The sequence below is a fragment of the Salvelinus namaycush genome, chromosome 8 (genome assembly GCF_016432855.1).
Source record: "Salvelinus namaycush isolate Seneca chromosome 8, SaNama_1.0, whole genome shotgun sequence".
NCBI classification, from domain to species: domain Eukaryota; kingdom Metazoa; phylum Chordata; class Actinopteri; order Salmoniformes; family Salmonidae; genus Salvelinus; species Salvelinus namaycush.
Genome location: NC_052314.1, coordinates 52,974,055 through 52,995,986, shown reverse-complemented (window position 1 = coordinate 52,995,986; position 21,932 = coordinate 52,974,055). Strand labels below are relative to the sequence as shown.

The window sequence follows — 21,932 nt, the reverse complement described above, 5'->3', positions numbered from 1 at the left end:
CCCTATTCCCTACATAGTGTACGACCTTTGAACAGAACCCTATGGGCCATGGCGCACTATACAGGGAATAAGCTGCCATTTGGGAGGTAGAGAAACTAAGATCCTCGTTTCCAATACATAATGTCTCTTCGTGGTCTCTGGTTGGAAGCGATTATGAAACGCTCTAATATCTTAGTTCATCTGCATTAACGGAGAGAGGAAAATAGAGGAAAGGCAAGTAGGCAACACACCAGCACTACTGAAGAGGTTCATATTGGTCTTTAAAATGTTGATGGAACGTTGCTCTAACATTTCTGTTCATCTGTATCCGAGAAGAGAGGAAAACAGAGGAAAGGCAGGCCACCCACCTAGAGCAACTGACCTCTAGGTGGGTGAGGTCAATATTGGTCTTCAAGGCATTGATGGAATAGCCTCTTGGTCGCTCTAAACAGGGTTGAGGGGGTTGTGTGGGTGATTGTGAATTTGATATATGCTTAAGTGAATTGTAAAGGCCAGGAGTAGGCGGCTCAAACCATAGGAGCCAATCGTATGTTGGAAAGATAGGAAAAGGCCCCCTGGACATTTGTAATGAGAAGTTAATCAGCACAGAATTAAGTACAACATAATATACATATGTATCTCTGTGGTTATTATAAGAGTCCCTGAGTCAGGAATCTCCTAGTCCAAGATCTCCAGCCATGCAATCTTGGATGAGCTACTGGGTGTGCAGGCTTTTGTTCCGGACCAGCATGATCAATGATGATCATACTCTTGTTTAAATAACCTGCGTAGTTGCTACTGCTACTGACAGTATTGACATTATTGACATGCTTGATTGACATGATGAGTGGGACCCTACCGGGCGAGGGTATATAGGTGCCTACCACATTGTTCCTACTTAAGGCTCTGACAAAGGCGATTCATGCCGAAACGTAAGACTATTGGTTGTTTCTCCCATCAATAAATCTATTCGATTTACCCAGCAACAGAGTGTCATGGTTCCTCAAGGCACCAGAGTGCGGCAGAGACCGCCCTAGAGACTTTTATTGGACTCGGGTATATCTTGTTATTTCATGATTGTGTCCCTGTTAAAAGAGGTGTGTTTTCTGTGGTCCTTTGTGTGTTTGTTCCCCGAGTGAGTTTGAGACTTAGTGTTTGTCGCTTTTCAAGTGTACTGTGATCCTGCGGCTACCGTTTCTCAGTAAAGTATTATGTTTATCCTTAACCACTGATTCCTTGTCTGGTCTCTTCTCTGCACCTGGGTCCAACCTCACCACGTCACACATAGTGCTCCTTTTTCTTTATTCTCCCGGATAGTCAACAGTTGAAGTATCCTGGGGTAAGGATTTTTTTGGGGGGAGTCAATGTTGAACTGCCATCCTTGTTTCACACAGCTCTGCTTCGTCTATTTTCTGGCTCTGGTTGAAGGCCCCTGGACATTTTGTAATGAGAAGGTTATTAAGAGTCTGACTCCGAGAACCCATTTGTCTTGCTCTTGGCTCCAGCTTTTGACTCGCTCATTGATGATTATCACATTTTTTTTGTCTCCCCCCCCTAAAACAGTTTTTGCTCTGAAATAGTGTCATGCAATGATACATTTGACGATGCTGTCTCTAGTTCTCTGTCCTCGTTGTAGATGTGTTAGTGCTGGGTTGGAGGAAAAGCTTGCACGCACAATAGCTTCCAGGACCAGAGTTGGAGACCCGCAGCCATAAGTTGTGCTGGGTCCCAAATGCCCCCCCCCCCCCCCCCCCAGTTCAATCATTGGGATGTGATACAAAACTAGGCAATGGTGTGCTTTGGGACCTTGATGACGCCTCTGAGCGGTCAGGTAGCCTGTTTGGAGTGTAAGACTAGATTAAAAAAACAATAAAGCAAATGATGCCCCCCCACTACTTCTAAGACTAAAGTTGTGCCCATGAAATAGGGAATAGTGCCATTTGGGGTGGAGCAATGTAAAAGTTCATAGGACCCCAAACTTGAACCCTGCTTAATCTCTTGCAGAAAACGTGTTATGTGAAACTGCAGCCAGCACACAAATCAACTTCCAACTTAGTGTAATATAACTTCTTCATTGTAAAGGGTTTAAACACTGTTTTCCATGCTTGTTCAATGAACCATAAATAATTCATGAACATGCACCTGTGGAACAGTTGTTAAGACACTAACAGCTTACAGATGGTAGGCAATTAAGGTCACAGCTATGAAAACTTAGGACACTAAAGAGGCCTTTCTACTGACTCAAAACACCAAAAGAAAGACGCCCAGGGTCCCTTCTCATCTGCGTGAACGTGCCTTAGGCATGTAAATTGCAATGTCCGTACTGTGAGACGCTTAAGACAGCGCTACAGGGAGACAGGACGGACAGCTGATCGTCCTCGCAGTGGCAGACCACGTGTAAGAGCACGTGCACAGGATCTGTACATCCGGACATCACACCTGCGGGACAGGTACAGGATGGCAACAACAACTGCCTGAGTTACACCAGGAATGCACAATCCCTCTATCAGTACGCAGACTGTCCGCAATAGGCTGAGAGAGGCTGGACTGAGGGCTTGTAGGCCTGTTGTAAGGCAGGTCCTCACCAGACATCACCGGCAACAATGTCGCCTTTGGGCACAAACCCACCGTCGCTGGACCAGACAGGACTGGCAAAAAGTGCTCTTCACTGACGAGTCACAGTTTTGTCTCACCAGGGGTGACGGAATGGAATGAGCGTTACACCGAGGCCTGTACTCTGGAGCGAGATCAATTTGGAGTTGGAGGGTCCGTCATGGTCTGGGGCGGTGTGTCACAGCATCATCGGACTGAGCTTGTTGTCATTGCAGGCAATCTCAACGCTGTGCGTTACAAGGAAGACATCCTCCTCTCTCATGTGGTACACTTCCTGCAGGCTCATCCTGACATGACCCTCCAGCATGACAATGCCACCAGCCATACTGCTCATTCTGTGCGTGATTTCCTGTAAGACAGGAATGTCAGTGTTCTGACATGGCCAATGAAGAGCCCGGATCTCACCAGGTGCCTTGGTGGACGAATGGGGTAACATCTTACAGTAAGAACTGGCAAATCTGGTGCAGTCCATGAGAAGGAGATGCACTGCAGTACTTAATGCAGGTGGTGGCCACACAGATGCTGACTGTTACTTTGATTTTGACCCCCCCCCCCCACATGTCTGTGGATCTTGTTCAGTTTATGTCTCAGTTGTTGAATCTTGTTATGTTCATACAAATATTTACACATGTTAAGTTTGCTGAAAATAAACACAGTTGACAGTGAGGAAGTTTCTTTTTTTGCTGAGTTTATATACACGCATGCTAAGTCCCTGACCTGGACTCCATCCTAGCTGGAGGGGTGCTTTCATCTTATCTATGAACATAGACAGGGCTCTAACTCCTCTTGCTCCACAATGAGATAGGGTGCAGGCTGTTAGCCAGCCTACCAGCTTAGTGGAGTCTGCCACTAGCACAGTCAGTGTAGTCAGCTCAGCTATCCCCATTGAGACCGAGTCCGTGCCTCGATCTAGGTTGGGCAAAACTAAACATGGCTGTGTTCGCCTTAGCAATCTCACTGGAAGATGGAAGATTGTGATCTCTAACATCTCAAAATAGGGATACTTAATGTTAGATCCCTCACTTTCTAGGCAGTTATAGTCAATTAATTAATCACTGTTCATAATCTTGATGTGATTGGCCTGACTGAAACATGGCTTAAGCCTGATGAATTGACTTTGTTAATAAATCCTCTTAAGGATCGGCCCCCTTTTTTTCAATTATTGCCTAAAATGACATACCTAAGTCTAACTGCCTGTAGCAAGGATATGCATATTCTTGCTACCATTTGAAAGGAAACACTTTGACGTTTGTGGAAATGTGAAAGGAATGTAGGATAATATAACATATTAGATCTGGTAAAAGATAATACAAAGAAAAAAGTTTACTTTTTAAACTTCTTCAGGATTGGTGGGTCCCCTGTGGGATGGTTGAGCTAACGTAGGCTAATGCAATTAGCATGAGGTTGTAAGTAACGAGAATTTCCCAGGACATAGACATATCTGATATTGTCAGAAAGCTTAAATTCTTGTTCATCTAAATGCACTGTCCAATTTACACTAGCTATTACAGTGAAAGAATACCATGCTATTGTTTGAGTGCACAGTTATGAACATGAAAAGTTATTAATAAACAAATTAGGCACATTTGGGCAGTTTTGATAAAAACATTTTTACAGAAATAAAAATGGTTCATTGGATCAGTCAAACTTTGCACATACACTGCTGCCATCTAGTGGCCAACATCTAAATTGCACCTGGGCTGGACTAATACATTACGGTCTTTCTCTTGCATTTTAAACATTGTACAAAAAAAAAATTGTTTTTATTTGACCAGATCTGTGGTATATTCTCCGACATTGCTTTCACATTTACACAAACTTCAAAGTGTTTCCTTTCAAATGGTACCAATAATATGTGTATCCTTGCTCCAGGGCCTGAGCTACAGGCAGTTAGATATGGGTCATTTTAGGCTCCTTTTTTTCCAATTTTAGCCTGGATAAGTTAAGAGGTTATATGAGGGCTCTCCTCCTGGTTACACTAGTGCCCATATCTCCTGCGCATCCCGCAAAGGTGGAGGTGTTGCTAACATTTACGATAGCAAATTTCCATTTACACCCCCCCCCCAAAAAAATTACTGTTTGTGTCTTTTGAGCTTCTAATCGTGAAATCTATTTAGCCTACTCAATCACTTTTTATAGCTACTGTTTACATGTCTCCAGGGCTGTATACATAATTTCTCACAGAGTTCCCTGAATTCCTATTGGACCTTATAGTCATGGCAGATAATATTCAAATTTTTGGTGACTATAATATTCATATGGAAAAGTCCACAGACCCACTCCAAAAGGCTTTGGATCCATCATCGACTAAGTGGGTTTTGGACAACATGTCTCCGGACTTGCTCACTGCCAGTCATACTCTGGACCTAGTTTTGTCCCGTGGAATGGCCTACCAGACCACCATTTTATTATGTTTGCAATCGCAACAAATAATCTGCTTAGACCCCAACGAAGGATCATCAAAAGCTGTGCTATAAATTCTCGGACAACCCAAAAATTCCTAGATGCCCTTCCAGACTCCTTCCACCTACCCAAGAACGTCAGAGTACGAAAATCGGTTAACCACCTAACTGAGGAACTAAATGTAATATTGCGTAACACCCTAGAAGCAGTCGCAGCACCAAGAACATTAGTCAGAAACTAGCTCCCTGGTATACAGAAAATACCCGAGCCCTGAAGCAAGCTTCCAGAATTATTTTACGGAAATGGCGCTCCACTAAACTGGAAGTCTTCCGACTAGCTTGGAAAGACAGTACCTTGCAATATCAAAGAGCCCTCACTGCTGCTCGATCATCCCATTTTTTCCCCTCCAACTTAATTGAGGAGTCTAAGAACAAGTCAACATTTTATTCTAAATAAATAGCAGCAATACACAAGAGAGGATGGCTTTCATTTCAGCAGTGATAAATTCATGAACTTCTTTGATGTAAAGATCATGATCATTAGAAAGCAAATTACGGACTCCTATTTACATCTGCGTATTTCTCCAAAGCTCAGTTGTCCTGAGTCTGCACAACACTGCCAGGACCTAGGATCAAGGGAGACACTCAAGTTTGTTTAATACTATATCTCTTGACACATAGATGAAAATAGTCATGGCCTCTAAACCTTCAAGCTGCATACTGGACCCTATTCCATTGTAACTGAAAGAGCTTCTTCCTGTGCTTGTCCCTCCTATGTTGAACATAAGAAACGTCTCCCTGTCCACCGGATATGTACCAAACTCACTAAAAGTGGCAGCAATAAAGCCTCTCATAAAATACAAACCTTGACCCAGAAAATATAAACTATGGGCCTATATCGTCTCTCTCATGTCTCTCAAATTTTGAAAAAGTGGTTGCGCCGCAACTCACTGCCTTCCTGAAGACAATGTATACAACACGCTTCAGTCAGGTTTTAGACCCCATCATAGCACTGAGACTGCACTTGTGAAGGTGATAAATTACCTTTTAATGGCGTCAGACCAAGGCTCTGCATCTGTCCTTGTGCTCCTAGACCTTTGTGCTGCTTTTGACACCATTGATCACCACATTGTTTTGGAGAGATTGAAAACCTAAACTGGTCTACATGGACAAGTTCTGGCCTGGTTTAGATCTTGTCTGTTGAAAATATATCAGATTGTCTCTGTGAATGGTTTGTCCTCTGACAAATCAACTGTAAGTTTCAGTGTTCCTCAAGGTTCTGTTTTAGCACCATTATTGTTTTCACTATATATTTTCACTCTTGGTGATGTCATTCGGATACATGATGTTAACTTTCACTGCTATGCAGACGATACACAGCTGTACATTTCGATGCAACATGGTGAAGCCCCAAAATTGCCCTCCCTGAAGCCTGTTTCAGACATAAGGAAGTGGATGGCGGCACATGTTTTGCTTTTAAACTCGGACATAACAGAGATGCTAGTGCTAAGTCTCAAGAAACAAAGATCTTCTGTTGGATCTGACAATTTAATCTTGATGGTAGTTACTCTGGACCCTGATCTCACTTTTGATGAACACATCAAGACTGTTTCAAGGACAGCTGTATTCCATCTACGTATCATTGCAAAAATCAGGATCTTTCTGTACAAAAATGGTGCAGAAAGTTTATCCATGCTTTTGTCACTTCTAGATTAGACTACTGCGGTGCTCTATTTTCCGGCTACCTGGATAAAGCACTAAATAAACTTCAGTTAGTGCTAAACACGACTGCTAGAATCTTGACTGGAACCAAAAAATTGGATCACATTAGTCCAGTGCTAGTCTCTACACTGGCTTCCTGTTAAGGCTAGGGCTGATTTCAAGGTTTTACTGCAAACCTACAAAGCATTACATGGGCTTGCTCCTACCGATCTCTCCGATTTGGTCCTGCCGTACATACCTACACGTACGCTACGGTCACAAGACGCAGGCCTCCTTACTCTCCCTAGAATATCTAAGCAAACAGCTGGAGGCAGGGCTTTCTGCTATACAGCTCCATTTTTATGGAATGGTCTGCCTATCCATGTGAGAGACGCAGACTCGGTCTCAACCTTTAAGTCTTTATTGAAGTAGGTCCTATGATTGAGTGTAGTCTGGCCAAGGGGTGTGAAGGTGAATGGAAAGGCACCGGAGCGACGAACCGCCTTTGCTGTCTCTGCCTGGCCGGTTCCCTTCTCTCCACTGGGATTCTCTGCCTCTAACCCTATTACAGGGGCTGAGTCACTGGCTTACTGGTGCTCTTCCATGCTGTCCCCAGGAGGTGTGCGTCACTTGAGTGGGTTGAGTCACTGACGTGATCTTCCTGTCCTGGTTGGCGTCCCCCTCGGGTTTGTGCCGTGGGGGAGATCTTCGTGGGCTATACTCAGCCTTGTCTCAGGGTAGTAAGTTGGTGGTTTGAAGATATCCCTCTAGTGGTGTGGGGGCTGTGCTTTGGCAAAGTGGGTGGGGTTGTATCCTGCCTGGTTGGCCCTGTCCAGGGGTATCGTCGGACAGGGCCGTAGAGTCTCCCGACCCCTCCTGTCTCAGCCTCCAGTATTTATGCTGCAATAGTTTGTCGGGGGGCTAGGGTCAGTCTGTCATATCTGGAGTATTTCTCCTGTCTTACCCTGTGTCCTGTGTGAATTTAAGTATGCTCCCTCTAATTCTCTCTCCCTCCCCTCCCAGAGGACCTGAGAGTTCGAGAGTTCGAGACAACAGGTGCGGTAGAGAGAGTTGTAAACAGCAGGTCCGGGACAAGGTAGCATGTCCGGTGAACAGGTCAGTGTTCCATAGCCGCAGGCAGAACAATTGAAACTGGAGCAGCAGCACGAGCAGGTGGACTGGGGACAGCAAGGAGTCATCTGGCCAGGTAGTCTTGAGGCATGGTCCCATGAAAAGCCAACTGACATTCACTCCTGAGGTGCTGACCTGTTGCATCCTCTACAACCACTGTGATTATTATTATTTGACCGTGCTGGTCTTCTATGAATGTTTGAACATCTTGGCCATGTACTGTTATAGGGCTCCCGAGTGGCGCAGCGGTCTAAGGCACTGCATCTCAGTGCTAGAGGCATCACTACAGACACCCTGGTTTGAATCCAGGCTGTATCACAACCAGCCATGATTGGGAGTCCCATAGGGCATCGCGCACAATTGGCCCAGCGTCGTCCGGGTTTGGCCGGTGTAGGTCTTCATCGTAAATAAGAATTTGTTCTTAACTGACTATTCTAGTAAATAAATAAAGATACAAAATAAATTATTATAATCTCCAACCAGCACAGCCAGAAGAGGACTGGCCACCCCTCAGAGCCTGGTTTCTTCCTAGGTTCCTGCTTTTTCTAGGGAGTTTTCCCTAGCCACCGTGCTTCTACATCTGGATTGCTTGCTTTTTGGGTTTTAGGCTGGGTTTCTCTGTAGAACTTTGTGACATCGGCTGATGTAAAAAGGGTTTTATAAATACATTTCATTGATACACTCCAGACAACTACTGCTGTGCAGGTGTGTCACACTGACCGAAGCAATGCATTCTGGGATGTTGGGGGCATAGCGGATCTTAACTTCAAAACTTCCATAAAAGTAGGTTCAGTGACACACACACTGAGAAAGAGGCAACCACGCTCACCGCAGTTCCTCTCCTACAGACAGTGAGAATATGTCTGACAGGTGAGATTCACCCAGGCCGCATCCCATATAGCATTCTATTCCCTAAAGCACTACTTTTGTCCCGAGCAATATGGGCCCTGGTGAAAAGTAGTGCACTGTTTAGGGAATAGGGTGCCATTTGGGATGCACATCTTGGTTGTTTCAGAGCATCAATTCTGCTCAGTTGCTGATCACTGACTCCCTGGGCAGACTGACTGATCTACAAATCATTTTTTCCTCCTAAATAACTACTGTAATTCGTAAATCAGTCATATCTAGATTGATGCTCTCAAACATAGCCAACTAGTCAGGGTCACAGTTTGCAAGTGCAGAGGCAGCACTTATAACTAAAAGTTACACATTGCCATGAGGGGGAAATTATGATGAAACGCTTTTAACCAAAAACATATTTTTTTTTACTTGAGCGAGAGCTTGCGCCTTTTCCCCCCTCATGTAAACCTTACATTTCAGCTGCACCTCCACTCGATTTTGAGTCTTACCCTACATACTTCGGTTAGAGTATGCCTTTAAACCACCATCACAAACAGTACAGGCAAATAGTTACTCTCTTTGAGTAACAACAATAGAGCACAGACAAGCGCGACGGACCTCGCCAAAATAGGATCAACAGAACTGCTCGCTCGGAGGCGATACAACAATAACAGCAGCCGCCGTTGCGACACTCCGCTGCTTCTGATTCTACCCGCCAGCTTGACTGAACACACTTCAAACACACAGGACAACTCCCCACAGTACGAGAAGAGAGACGGCGTCTGGAACGCAGCTCAGACATAATAGGCTACTAACTAAACAGCAGGCGGTGAATGTCAGAGATTTGAGACTGTGAAAGAAGAGCGTCTCCAACGCAGCTCAGACGCAAGGCGTCTCGAAGACAGAGATGAGAAACTATAAGAGAAAAGAGACTTGAATGCAACTCAGACAGAAGCCTGCTTAATCACACGGAGTGGATGTCGTAAACAAACAATTTGATTTGTGGCTGTAAAATAGGAGAGTGCATTGAACGTAACACAGATACTAAACTGCACGTCAAAGACAGCAAAATATGAGACACTCTCAAATAAGAGAGGGCCTAAAATAAGATTTGTGACTGTAAAATAAGAGCGCTCCGACATACTAAACAACAGATACTGGATGTCAAAGATTTTTTTTAAAGAGATTAAAGATCAAATAAAAAAGCGGGGAAAATGAGAGAAAAACAATTTCTTGGCTCCAGAACTCTATCGCGCCATACATCAAAATAGAGGCAGATAAGACACCCAGCTCTGGCTCAAAAGAACAGGAACAAATAAATGAACAGCAAAAAAGTGGAGAAAAATGAGGAAAGGGAGAGAGAAAAAAAAAGAACGAAAAGCAGCTCTTTCGGTCTGCCACGGGTCTGCTTACAGCCTCCCTGCTTCGTTTCTTTATCTGAATCTAGCCTTGACTGGAAGAAGTTGGCGTCACAGCTCATTAATCTCAATGGGGAAGTTGGAGGAGTTGGAGGAGTTCCAGGGAGTCAGGAATGAGAGTACATGTAGTTAGCGGTAGGCCTCTTTGTCCCATTGACTAACCTCTTCTCTCCATCTTTTGAGGTTTAGATTGAGTTGCTACTTCCTACATATTTTTCTACATCTCAAAAGGGATGGGACATAGGCTACTGAATAACAGGAAGTGTATGCCAAAGAAAATTAATCTCAAAAGAGATGGGGGAGGAATGTATATGAGGGAGCCATGAATGAGAATGAGGATATGTGTCGTCATTTATAAACCTATTTTCCTCTCGACTAACACCTTCTCTCCATCCTCAGGCCCACTGAATTCCGAGATAGGGTCACAGATATTGTGTGATTCCATAAACTCAATCTCTCATATATGGACTGGTGATGCATTAAACATATCTATATCACTCCAATGCATCTCTCTCTCTCTCTCTCTCTCTCTCTCTCTCTCTCTCTCTCTCTCTCTCTCTCTCTCTCTCTCTCTCTCTCTCTCTCTCTCTCTCTCTCTCTCTCTCTCTCTCTCTCTCTCTCTCTCTCTCTCTCTCTCTCTCTCTCTCTCTCTCAACCTATCTCTCTCAACCTATCTCTCTCAACCTATCTCTCTCAACCTATCTCTCTCAACCTATCTCTCTCAACCTATCTCTCTCAACCTCTGATTGCTTGGCTATGGAAAACCAACTGACATTTACTCCTGAGGTACTGACCTGTTGCACCCTCTACAACCACTGATTATTATTTGACCCTGCTGGTCATCTATGAACCATTTGAACATCTTGAAGAACAATCTGGCCTTAATGGCCATGTACTGGCCACCCCTCAGAGCTTGGTTCCTCTCTAGGTTTCTTCCTATGTTCCTGTCTTTCCTAGCCAACGTGCTCCTATATCTGCACTGCTTGCTGTTTGGGGTTTTAGGCTGGGTTTTTGTATAATCACTTTGTGACATCTGCTGATGTTAAAAGGGCTTTATAAATACATTTGATTGATTATACATTTCTTATTATTTGTACTGTTGTTACAATCTCATCTTGGATTTAAACATTTGACCCCTGAATATGGGAATTCCCAACATACTTTACATTCAAGTCCCACCCCTCCTCACCACAGTTTACAAACAAGTGCAGGGGGAACCCAGAGCCCTATACTACGAATCAGAGGGTTATACTGCGACGCAAGCTAGATCTACTCAGGGTATTCTAAAGCTAGCCAGCTTCAGTTAGCTTCACATTCCAGCTCAGGCTTCATCCGTACCACGACGGTGGATATTGCTCATCTGCCTTGCTGCTAGCAGGCTTGTAACTGCACGTGGATAGTCGAACGCCAAACTCTTCACTGAGACAATGCTGAAACATCAATCCATGGGTGAGTCAGTGCCATTTGTGCCAAAATCTAAATGAAAGAAACGTTATCTTGCAAATTCAGCTGGCTATGGTGTGAAATAGGCTTTTAGAAGTGCTGTCATTATTTAATTTCTTATCGTGCATGACGTCTTTGGTGTGGTTTTGATGTTCCCCCCTCCTATCAATAAAATACTTGTATTAAGTCCTCCAAAGGTTTTACTGTGGGTGAAGTTTTAAATGCACTCTGTCATTATTATATATTTTTATTATTTTATTTTTTAATTTTACCCCCTTTTCTCCCCAATTTCGTAGTATCCAATTGTTAGTAGTTACTATCTTGTCTCATCGCTACAACTCCCATACGGGCTCGGGAGAGACGAAGGTCGAAAGCCATGCGTCCTCCGAAACACAACCCAACCAAGCCGCGATGCTTCTTAACACAGCGCGCATCCAACCCGGAAGCCAGCCGCACCAATGTGTCGGAGGAAACACCATGCACCCGGCTCCCTTGGTTAGCGTGCACTGCGCCCGGCCCGCCACAGGAGTCGCTAGTGTGCGATGAGACAAGGATATCCCTACCGGCCAAACCCTCCCTAACCCGGACGACGCTAGGCCAGTTGTGCGTCGCTCCATGGACCCAGAGTCTGCCCTAGACCACTGCGCCACCCGGGAGGCCCCACTCTGTCATTATTAAATGTGTAACGTGATAGTTATTTTAACATGACTCTTTTAACACACCAAAAAAAAACATTTCGTTCAAATGTTTAATCAGTCATCTTCCTCAAATGAAGGGGAGGGTGAAGCAACCTTAGCGAGAGGGAGGGAATCTGATTTTGTTGGTTCTCAACTCGCAGCAGAGACACTTTATCAAATCCTGAGTAGATATACCACTCTGTTTCAATCGAAAGTTACAGATTATGCCCTTGAGAGCACCATCTTATCAACATCAACACTACAAGCAAATAGAAAAAAGGCCTTTTTTTAATGAAACCATGTAGGAGTGGAAACTGAATCTAATGACTGCTGGGGATTTTCGTATTCAGGTGTGAAGTGTACCAATAATGATTATCTGTTTACACCGAGGATGCGTCCCAAATGACATCCCTATTCCCTAGAGTGCGCTACCTTTGACAAGGGCCCATAGGAAATATGGTGCCATTTGGGACTCCGGCTCAGCCTGAATGCTCTGTCAAGACATGATGCCGACAGTATATGTACAGTGCAGGTTGTCATATGAATAACAACAAGCCTGCTAGGTTACATAATGCCAGCACAGTGATTCCCAATGTGCCTCTAGGAAACCTATCACGACTGCACATTTTAATCAAAGGCTTGACGAGTAGCTGATTAGTTGAATCAGGTGTGCTATTTTCCCAAACTGGAAGAGAAAATATGCAGTCTGGTGGGTATTGTAGGACCAGATTGGGAAACATTGACTAGTGACAGTTTAGACTCTAGAGAGTAATAGCAGTTGATTATTTATTTATGTTACATGTATTTATTTATGCCAGTCAGTCTCCCTATCAATTTGTATGGAGGTTTCAATGTGTCATGACTCATGCACTATAACAAGGTTGTGGTAGAGACTGTCAATGTGACATATGTAGTTGTTACACATAGATATAACCAGCATCAGTGTGCTAGCTTAGCATATAGCGCTGCCTCCCTGAACTTGCCTCTGACTGGGCTTGAACCAGGGTCCTCTACCTCATCAACACACCTGACAACATACACACCAGTTGAGCTATAGAAAAGGATCCAATTCGATAGCACCATTGGCGAGATTTCAAGCTAGCTGTCCCCTCAGCAGGAAAAACAGAACTAGACAATAATTTGTGTCAGGTGTGATAGCCCCCCTAAATATCTTCTCCTTTCCCCCCTCTGATAACCAGGTGGTGAATCGCATCTCTGCATGTCTGGCAGACATATCAGTGTGGATGACGGATCACCACCTCAAGCTGAACCTCGGCAAGACGGAGCTGCTCTTCCTCCCGGGGAAGGACTGCCCGTTCCATGATCTCGCCATCACGGTTGACAACTCCATTGTGTCCTCCTCCCAGAGTGCTAAGAACCTTGGCGTGATCCTGGACAACACCCTGTCGTTCTCAACTAACATCAAGGCGGTGACCCGTTCCTGTAGGTTCATGCTCTACAACATTCGCAGAGTACGACCCTGCCTCACGCAGGAAGCGGCGCAGGTCCTAATCCAGGCACTTGTCATCTCCCGTCTGGATTACTGCAACTCGCTGTTGGCTGGGCTCCCTGCCTGTGCCATTAAACCCCTACAACTCATCCAGAACGCCGCAGCCCGTCTGGTGTTCAACTTTCCCAAGTTCTCTCACGTCACCCCGCTCCTCCGCTCTCTCCACTGGCTTCCAGTTGAAGCTCGCATCCGCTACAAGACCATGGTGCTTGCCTACGGAGCTGTGAGGGGAACGGCACCTCCGTACCTTCAGGCTCTGATCAGGCCCTACACCCAAACAAGGGCACTGCGTTCATCCACCTCTGGCCTGCTCGCCTCCCTACCTCTGAGGAAGTACAGTTCCCGCTCAGCCCAGTCAAAACTGTTCGCTGCTCTGGCACCCCAATGGTGGAACAAACTCCCTCACGACGCCAGGTCAGCGGAGTCAATCACCACCTTCCGGAGACACCTGAAACCCCACCTCTTTAAGGAATACCTAGGATAGGATAAAGTAATCCTTCTAACCCCCCCCCCCCCCCTTAAAAGAGTTAGATGCACTATTGTAAAGTGGTTGTTCCACTGGATATCATAAGGTGAATGCACCAATTTGTAAGTCGCTCTGGATAAGAGCGTCTGCTAAATGACTTAAATGTAAATGTAAATGTAAATAGCTCGGGCTAATGTTCCTATCGACTCAGTAAGGCCAGCAGGCTAGTCTTTTTTTTTTTTTAATGTTTTATTGGTATGTAACTGTTATGAAAGTTGTATTGTCAATTTTGTTTTGTATTTAAACGGCACTTTAAACGTGTACATGACACTGCAACAAAATTTCCCCATGGGGACAATAAAGTCAGTAAGTAAGTGAGCTTACGGTACCTTTCCCTTCATCTAATAATGTAGAGAGTCTTTTATTGGAAAAAAAAACTATTTTTAGGGGGTAGATCAGCTTTATTATTACAGATAGATTGTAGCTTCCATCAATGTAATTGTCTGCATCATTTCCAATCCCCCATATATCTATTTGTAAATATATATACTGTATATAACATTCTATTGGTTGCAAGAATTGTGTATAATAATTGAAATTGAAATACTAAAAGTTTTGAATCTGCCATTGTTTTATGGAAACTATTTTTGCAATCTATATGGCACAGCTGTACATTTTTGGTCCTTAAATTAAACTGGTATACTTTTTTAGTTATTACAATTTCCTTTAACCAATTTTGGTCTTTAATGCAAGGGCCGACAAAACAAGTTCCTCACTTTCTCCCTCTTCCACTTCCTTTTTTGCAGTAACGCTAGAGAGCCTTTGTTGCTGCCCTATATGTGCCAGCCGGCACAACAGGGAGGACTGCTGACTGGCATCTAGCAACAGGACACCACAGGACCTACTAATGTATAACAACAAGTAATGTGAAATGACAAGGGACAACAACAACAACCTCTTCCTCCATTCGTTCCTCCATTCGTTCCATCCATCATCACATCTTCATTCCGTCCTTTGTGTGTGTGTGTGTGTGTGTGTGTGTGTGTGTGTGTGTGTGTGTGTGTGTGTGTGTGTGTGTGTGTGTGCGTGCGTGCGTGCGTGCGTGCGTGCGTGCGTGCGTGCGTGCGTGCGTGCGTGCGTGCGTGCGTGCGCAGGCCAAGACTTACATCTTGACGAAGGGGTCAGAGTACCCATTGGAGTCCATAGCAGCGAGGTGGGCACAGCGTACGATGCCAACCAGTAGACAGCTCTTTTCTGGACTGTAGCACAGCGACACCAGGATACGACCACGCTGGGGGAGGGGGGACACAGTTAGCCGTGACACCACTACAAATTTGAACTAAACTGCATTGATAGTTCCCTTAATGTATGTCAATGGACTGACTGTTCATGAATTAAGACCAACACATGTAAAACAGACAGTTAAAAACATACTACAAATAGGGTCACTTAAAATTCATGGAACAAAAAAGTTATAAAATGAATAAAAATAATAAGATGAATTGCATGTTGGGACATCAGTGACAGGACTGTCACTAACAGTGGGATTAGTACTACTGCTATCATAGTTTCACCACTGTTGTTACTACGACTACAGTAATAGTAGTAGCACAACTAATGTTACTACTCCTGATATGGCCAATACTATATGTATTTGACAATCTCTACTATTTATGACAATGATGGTAATCTTCGTACCTCTTCCTCAGCCACAGGTGTCCCTTGCTCCACGGTTTCTTTGTTGATGTCTTTGTTCTGAGTGGGAGAAGGGAGATTGAATTCAATACACAGTTTATAAATCATTAGAGCCCATTGACGAACTGACGCATACACACGCACACCCACATGTGCACTCACTCACTCACTCACTCACTCACTCACTCACTCACTCACATGCACACACAAAAACACACATACACACTACATACCTGTGTGATTCTCTCCAGACCCATTTTGAATCTTTTGCTCTCGCCCTTGCTCAGTTTCTTCAAGGCGACACGGACCTCTCCGATAAACTCGTTACGACCGAGCCTGTCCATGTCGCACACACACAGCCTACAAACACACAGACACACAAACACACAGACACACAGACACACAAACACACAGACACACAGACACACAGACAGACAGACAGACAGACAGAGACAGACAGAGACAGACAGAGACAGACAGAGACAGACAGAGACAGACAGAGACAGACAGAGACAGACAGACAGACAGACAGACAGACAGACAGACAGACAGACAGACAGACAGACAGACAGACAGACAGACAGACAGACAGTGAGAAATAGAAACAAATCCTCTCAAGAGCTAGCGGTGGGGACTCTAAGCTGCAGATAGAAACCCCACTGATCTACAAGTAACTGCCAAAATAATGGAAATACTTGTGGTTCTTCTCTATTAAGAGAGTTCTCATCTATATTATTCGTAGCTGTCTGCTTACCACCACAGATCAATGCTGGCCCCAACTCTATAAGGCCATAAGCAAAAAACTAAACGCTCATCCAGAAGTGGCGCTCCTAGTGACCACCTTTACTCCACACACAGAGATGCATACAAAGCTCTCCCCCACCCTCCATTTGGCAAATCCGACCATAATTCTATCCTCCTGATTGCTGCTTACATGCAAAAACTAAAGAAGGAAGTACCAGTGACTCGCTCAATATGGAAGTGGTCAGATGACGCGGATGCTACGCTACAGGACTGTTTTGCTAGCATAGACTGGAATATGTTCCGGGATACATCAAATGGCATTGAGGAGTATACCACCTTAGTCATCGGCTTCATCAATAAGTGCATCGACGACGTCGTCCCCCAAAACGATATACGTTCAAATCCCAACCAGAAGCCATGGATTACAGGCAACATCCGCATCAAGCTAAAGGCTAAAGCTGTCGGTTTCAAGGAGCGGAACACTAATCCGAACGCTTATAAGAAATCCTGACATGCCCTCAGATGAACCATCAAACCAGCAATGCGTCAATACAGTATTAAGATTGAATCCTACTACACCGGCACTGACGCTCATCGGACGTGGCAGGGCTTGAAAACTATTACGGACTACAAAGGGAAACCCAGACGCAAGCTGCACAGTCCACCGAGCCTACCAGACGAGCTAAATACCTTCTATGCTCGCTTTGAGGCAAGCAACACTGAAGCATGCACGAGAGCACCAGCTGTTCTGGATGACTGTGATAATGCTCTCGGTAGCCGATGTGAGCAAGACCTTTAACAGGTCAACATTCACAAAGCCGTGGGGCCAGACGGATTACCAGGACGTGTACTCAAAGCATGCGCAGACCAACTGGCAAGTGTATTCACTGACATTTTCAACCGAGTAATACCTACATGTTTCAAGCAGACCACCATGACAGTCCTTGTGCCCAAGGAAGCGCAGGTAACCTGCCTAAATGATTACCGTCCCGTAGCACTCACGTCAGTAGCCATGAAGTGCTTTGAAATGCTGGTCATGGCTCACATCAACAGCATCCTCCCAGATACCCTAGACCCACTCCAATTCGAATACTGCCCCAACAGATGATGCAATTTCTGTCGCACTCCACACTGCCCTTTCCCACCTGGACAAAAGGAACACCTATGTGAGAATGCTGTTCATTGACTACAGCTCGGCGTTCAACACCACAGTGCCCACGAAGCTCATCACTAAGCTAAGGACCCTGGGACTAAACACCTCTCTCTGCAACTGGATCCTGGACTTCCTGACGGGCCGCCCCCAGGTAGTTGCTGTTACTCGCTGTTTATCTATGCATAGTCACTTCACCCCTACCTACATGTACAAATTACTTCGACTAACCTGTGCCCCCGCACACTGACTGGGTACTGGTACCCCCTGTATATAGTATCATTGTTGTTATTTTATTGTGTTACTTTTTTGAATTTTTTACTTTAGTTTATTTGGTAAATATTTTCTTAACCAACAGTGAAGTTCAAGAAGAGTTAAGGGCTTGTAAGTAAGCAATTCATGGTAAGGTCTACACTTGTTGTATTCAGCGCATATGACAAATAAAGTTTGATTTGAGTTAATTAAGAAATGAACATCCCATCATGCTTAGGCTCATGTATAAAAATGGTGGGCAGGCCATTATTTTGTCTACCATGGCTATGCCCCCATAGGATGGCAATGCCCCATCCACAGGGCAGGAGTGAACCATTGAATGGTTTGATGAGCATGAAAACGATATAAACCATATACCATTGTCATGTGACCAGATCTCAACCCAAATGATGAAATGTATTGTGGAAGAATGGTGTTGCATTCCTCCAGTAGAGTTCCAGACACTTTTAGAATCTTTGGCAAGGTGTATTGAAGCTGTTCTGGCTCGTGGTGGCCCTATTAAGACAAATGATGTTGGTGTATCAGTAATTTTGGCAGTTGCCTGTAGCTACACTCTATGCTGTACATGTCTGTCTGTCTGTCTGTCTGTGCATGCTGTGTTGTACATGCTGGTCTGTCTGCCTGTCTGTACATCTGTCTGTCTGCTTTATCTGTCTGCCTGTCTGTCCTCAATGACAGCAGACCAGTGGAGGCTCCTCAGAGGAGGAAGGGGAGGACCATCCTCCTCAGTGAATTCAATATAAATAAAAATGGTAAAACATTGAAAAGTTATCCTTTTTAGATAAAACTATACTAAATATATTCACATCAACAAATAATTTATTAAACACACTGTTTTGCAATGACATCTCTACAGTAGCCTCAACAACACTCTGTAGGTAACACCATGGTGTAGCTGGAGGACAGCTAACTTCCTTCCTCCTCTTGGTATATTGACTTCATTACAAAACCTAGGAGGCTCTTGGTTCTCACCCCTTTTCATAGACTTACACAGACTTATGACAACTTCCAGAGGACATGCTTCAACCTATCAGAGCTCATGGAGCATGAATTGACATGTTGTCCACCCAATCAAAGGATCAGAGAATGAATCTAGTACTGAAAGCATAAGCTAAAGCTAGCTAGCACTGCAGTCCATAAAATGTGGCGAGTAGTTGACTCAAAGAGAGCGAAAGACAATAGTTAAACAGTTTTGAACAATGCAATTTCTTCAAAAATGAAGGAGAAGCAAGAGAAAGAGAGAGATTTCAAATTAGTTTTTTCAGTTTCAGTTTCAGTTTCACTTAGCTAGTCGAATGCAGCTAGCTAGTTTGGCCTACTCAAAACACCCAGCTCAAACACAGGGATGCTATGTTAGATAGCTGGCTATGACTATCCAACACAACACTGGAACTCTTCCATGTCAAGGTAAAAGCTTTTGGTTTTACTCATTTATTGCCACCAGGGCCTACTGGCATAACCGCTATACTGCTTAGTGACTATAACGTTACTGCACAATTGTAGGGGGTTTACTAACGCATGAGTTATATTAGCTATGTTGACTAGGACGTTACTTTAGTTAATATGGTGACAACGATGTGTGGTTAGGATATGGTTTGGCTTGTTTTTTTGCCTGGTCACATACTGTTGATGTGTTTGTTGTGCATTGAAGTCCACAAACGAAGGGAAAAGGTGAGAGGAGGAGAGCGCGAGAAGGAATACAACGTGGCTGCTATGAAAGTGAACTGTGTTTACACGTGATCAGGGGTGTATTGAATGTGTTGCCTGTCTGTCCATGTGTCACTGTCTGTCACCTCAACATTTTCCCTCGACCTGTGTGCATCTACGTTGTAAACGTTCATTCGTAGGCTAGGTTGTAACAACCTCATGATGGGTATAGGAAAAATTTGAGTATCACGTAGCAGCCTAAACCTATCGATGTTACATTGAACTGGGTGAATGGAATATGAATGACAGCCATCCAAAATGCTGTAATAGAAATAAGGCCATGCTAATGAAGAACAAATTGTTCTCCCTCATCATAAACGGCACTGACCGCCACTGCAGCAGACAGACAGATAGACATGTCTCTGTGTGTTGCGGAACAGCTCTGATCGGAACCTTAGTTTTGAAGTGAGGAGTAGAACAAACCTCCATTTAGCAAATCTTGTGTTGAAGAAATATGGTCTGCAAAAAACAAAATTGAGAATACATTTGTGCCTCTATAGTGCACTTGAGATGTTTTATTAAGAACTGAGAATGGCCTCGAGTTTTTCTCATGTCACTATGACAACTGCGGTATGCTAGTCATTTTACAAGGCTGGTCGTGTTTACTCTTTCAACTACTACTACTCTACTGCTCTCAGATGTTCTCTCACCTTCCTGCATATCCCTCTGGGCTGTCGCCTGGGTAATTGCTCTCTCTCTCTCTCGCTCTCCCTCTCTCTCTCTCTCTTTTCCCCCTGTGACAGTGGTTCCTGTTGGTTCCAGCGTGTTAGTCATACCTGCCGTGCGTGCGTGTGCGTGCGTGTGCGAGTCAGGACCAGAAGGCTCTTCATGATACTCCCACAATTTCACCCCAACCGTGTTCTCTACATCTTAATCAGTGTGAGGCATGCACTGCATCCCAAATGGCAACCCACTACTTATATAATGCATAGGGCTCTGGTCAAAAGTAGTGCACCATATAGGGAATAGGGTGCCATATGGGATGCAGATATACAGCAGGGTCGCAGTAACATACATTTGACCAATTCTTATATAACAGATCAGTAACTATTTTGTGTGTCATTCTATATGAAATGATGGTGGTATGTCTGCATTGCACCTCAGCAGTCGTGAAGAAGCGATGGAGAGAGACAGATAGAGATACACTAAGTATACCAAACATTAGGAACACCTTCCTAATATTGAGTTGGATCTCCCCCCTTACCCTCAGAACAACCTCGATTCGTCGGGGCATGGACTCTACAAAGTGTCGAAATTGTTCCACAGGGATTCTGGCCCATGTTGACTCTCAAGCTTCCCACAGTTGTGTCAAGTTGACTGGATGTCCTTTGGGTGGTGGGCCATTCTTGAGCGTGAAAAACCCAGCAGCGCTGCAGTTCTTGACACAAACCGGTGTGCCCGGCACCTGCTACCAAACTCCGTTCAACAGCACTTAAATATTTTGTCTTGCCCATTCATCCTGGCACAATACATGTCTCAATTGTCTTAAGTCTCAAACATCCTTCTTTAACCTGTCTCCTCCCCTTCATCTACACTGATTTGAAGTGGATTTAACAAGTGACATCAATATGGGATCATAGCTGTCACCTGGATTCACCTGGTCAGTCTATGTCATGGAAACAGCAATGTTTTGCATACTCAGTGTAGAGAGATACAGTAGGACCTCAGTGATACGAACATGTCGGATGGAGGTCTGAACTGAAATGTCTGTAACTTTGAAATTCACTGTGCATCAAACCATTAGAGAAAATATTTATTGCGTAGTTACATGTGTTTTCTAGTCATTTAGCCAGACACTATAAAGTTCATTTTTATTCTTCATTTAATATGTGTACTGGACTGTTTTAATATGTGTACTGGACTGGTTTGATTTTGACTGTTCAGTTGACTGGTCGGTCCGTAACTCTGAGGTTTGTATCTTTGAGGCTCTACTGTCGAGAGATAGAGAGGTGGAAAAGTTCTGCCATCAGACTGGCACTCTGTCGGTCTTGCCTGGGCTATGACAAGGTGTTGACGGTAACCATGGTTTTGTCACACCGAGCCAACATACTTTTCCTCCACCGCTATGGAGCTCTCCATTGACTGACAGTAGGATGCTCCGGGGTCAAGTTTATCCTGGGTACAGATCTAGGATAAACTTCCCCTCGCCCAATCCTAACCATAACCATTAGTTATCAGAATGC

At 44.4% G+C, this 21,932-nt stretch overlaps 1 protein-coding gene across 1 annotated transcript in view; it reads right to left on the bottom strand.

Annotated features, from left to right (window-relative positions):
• The window catches only part of LOC120051967 (double C2-like domain-containing protein beta), a 46,229-nt gene that overhangs the window by 6,181 nt on the left and 18,116 nt on the right, over nt 1–21,932 (bottom strand). Inside the window, exons 6-8 of the mRNA XM_038998844.1 lie at nt 16,109–16,235; nt 15,879–15,935; nt 15,347–15,471 (exon numbers count right to left, since the gene is read on the bottom strand). Coding sequence (XP_038854772.1) covers nt 15,347–15,471; nt 15,879–15,935; nt 16,109–16,235 — 309 coding nt within the window. The remainder of the gene's footprint in view (nt 1–15,346; nt 15,472–15,878; nt 15,936–16,108; nt 16,236–21,932) is intronic.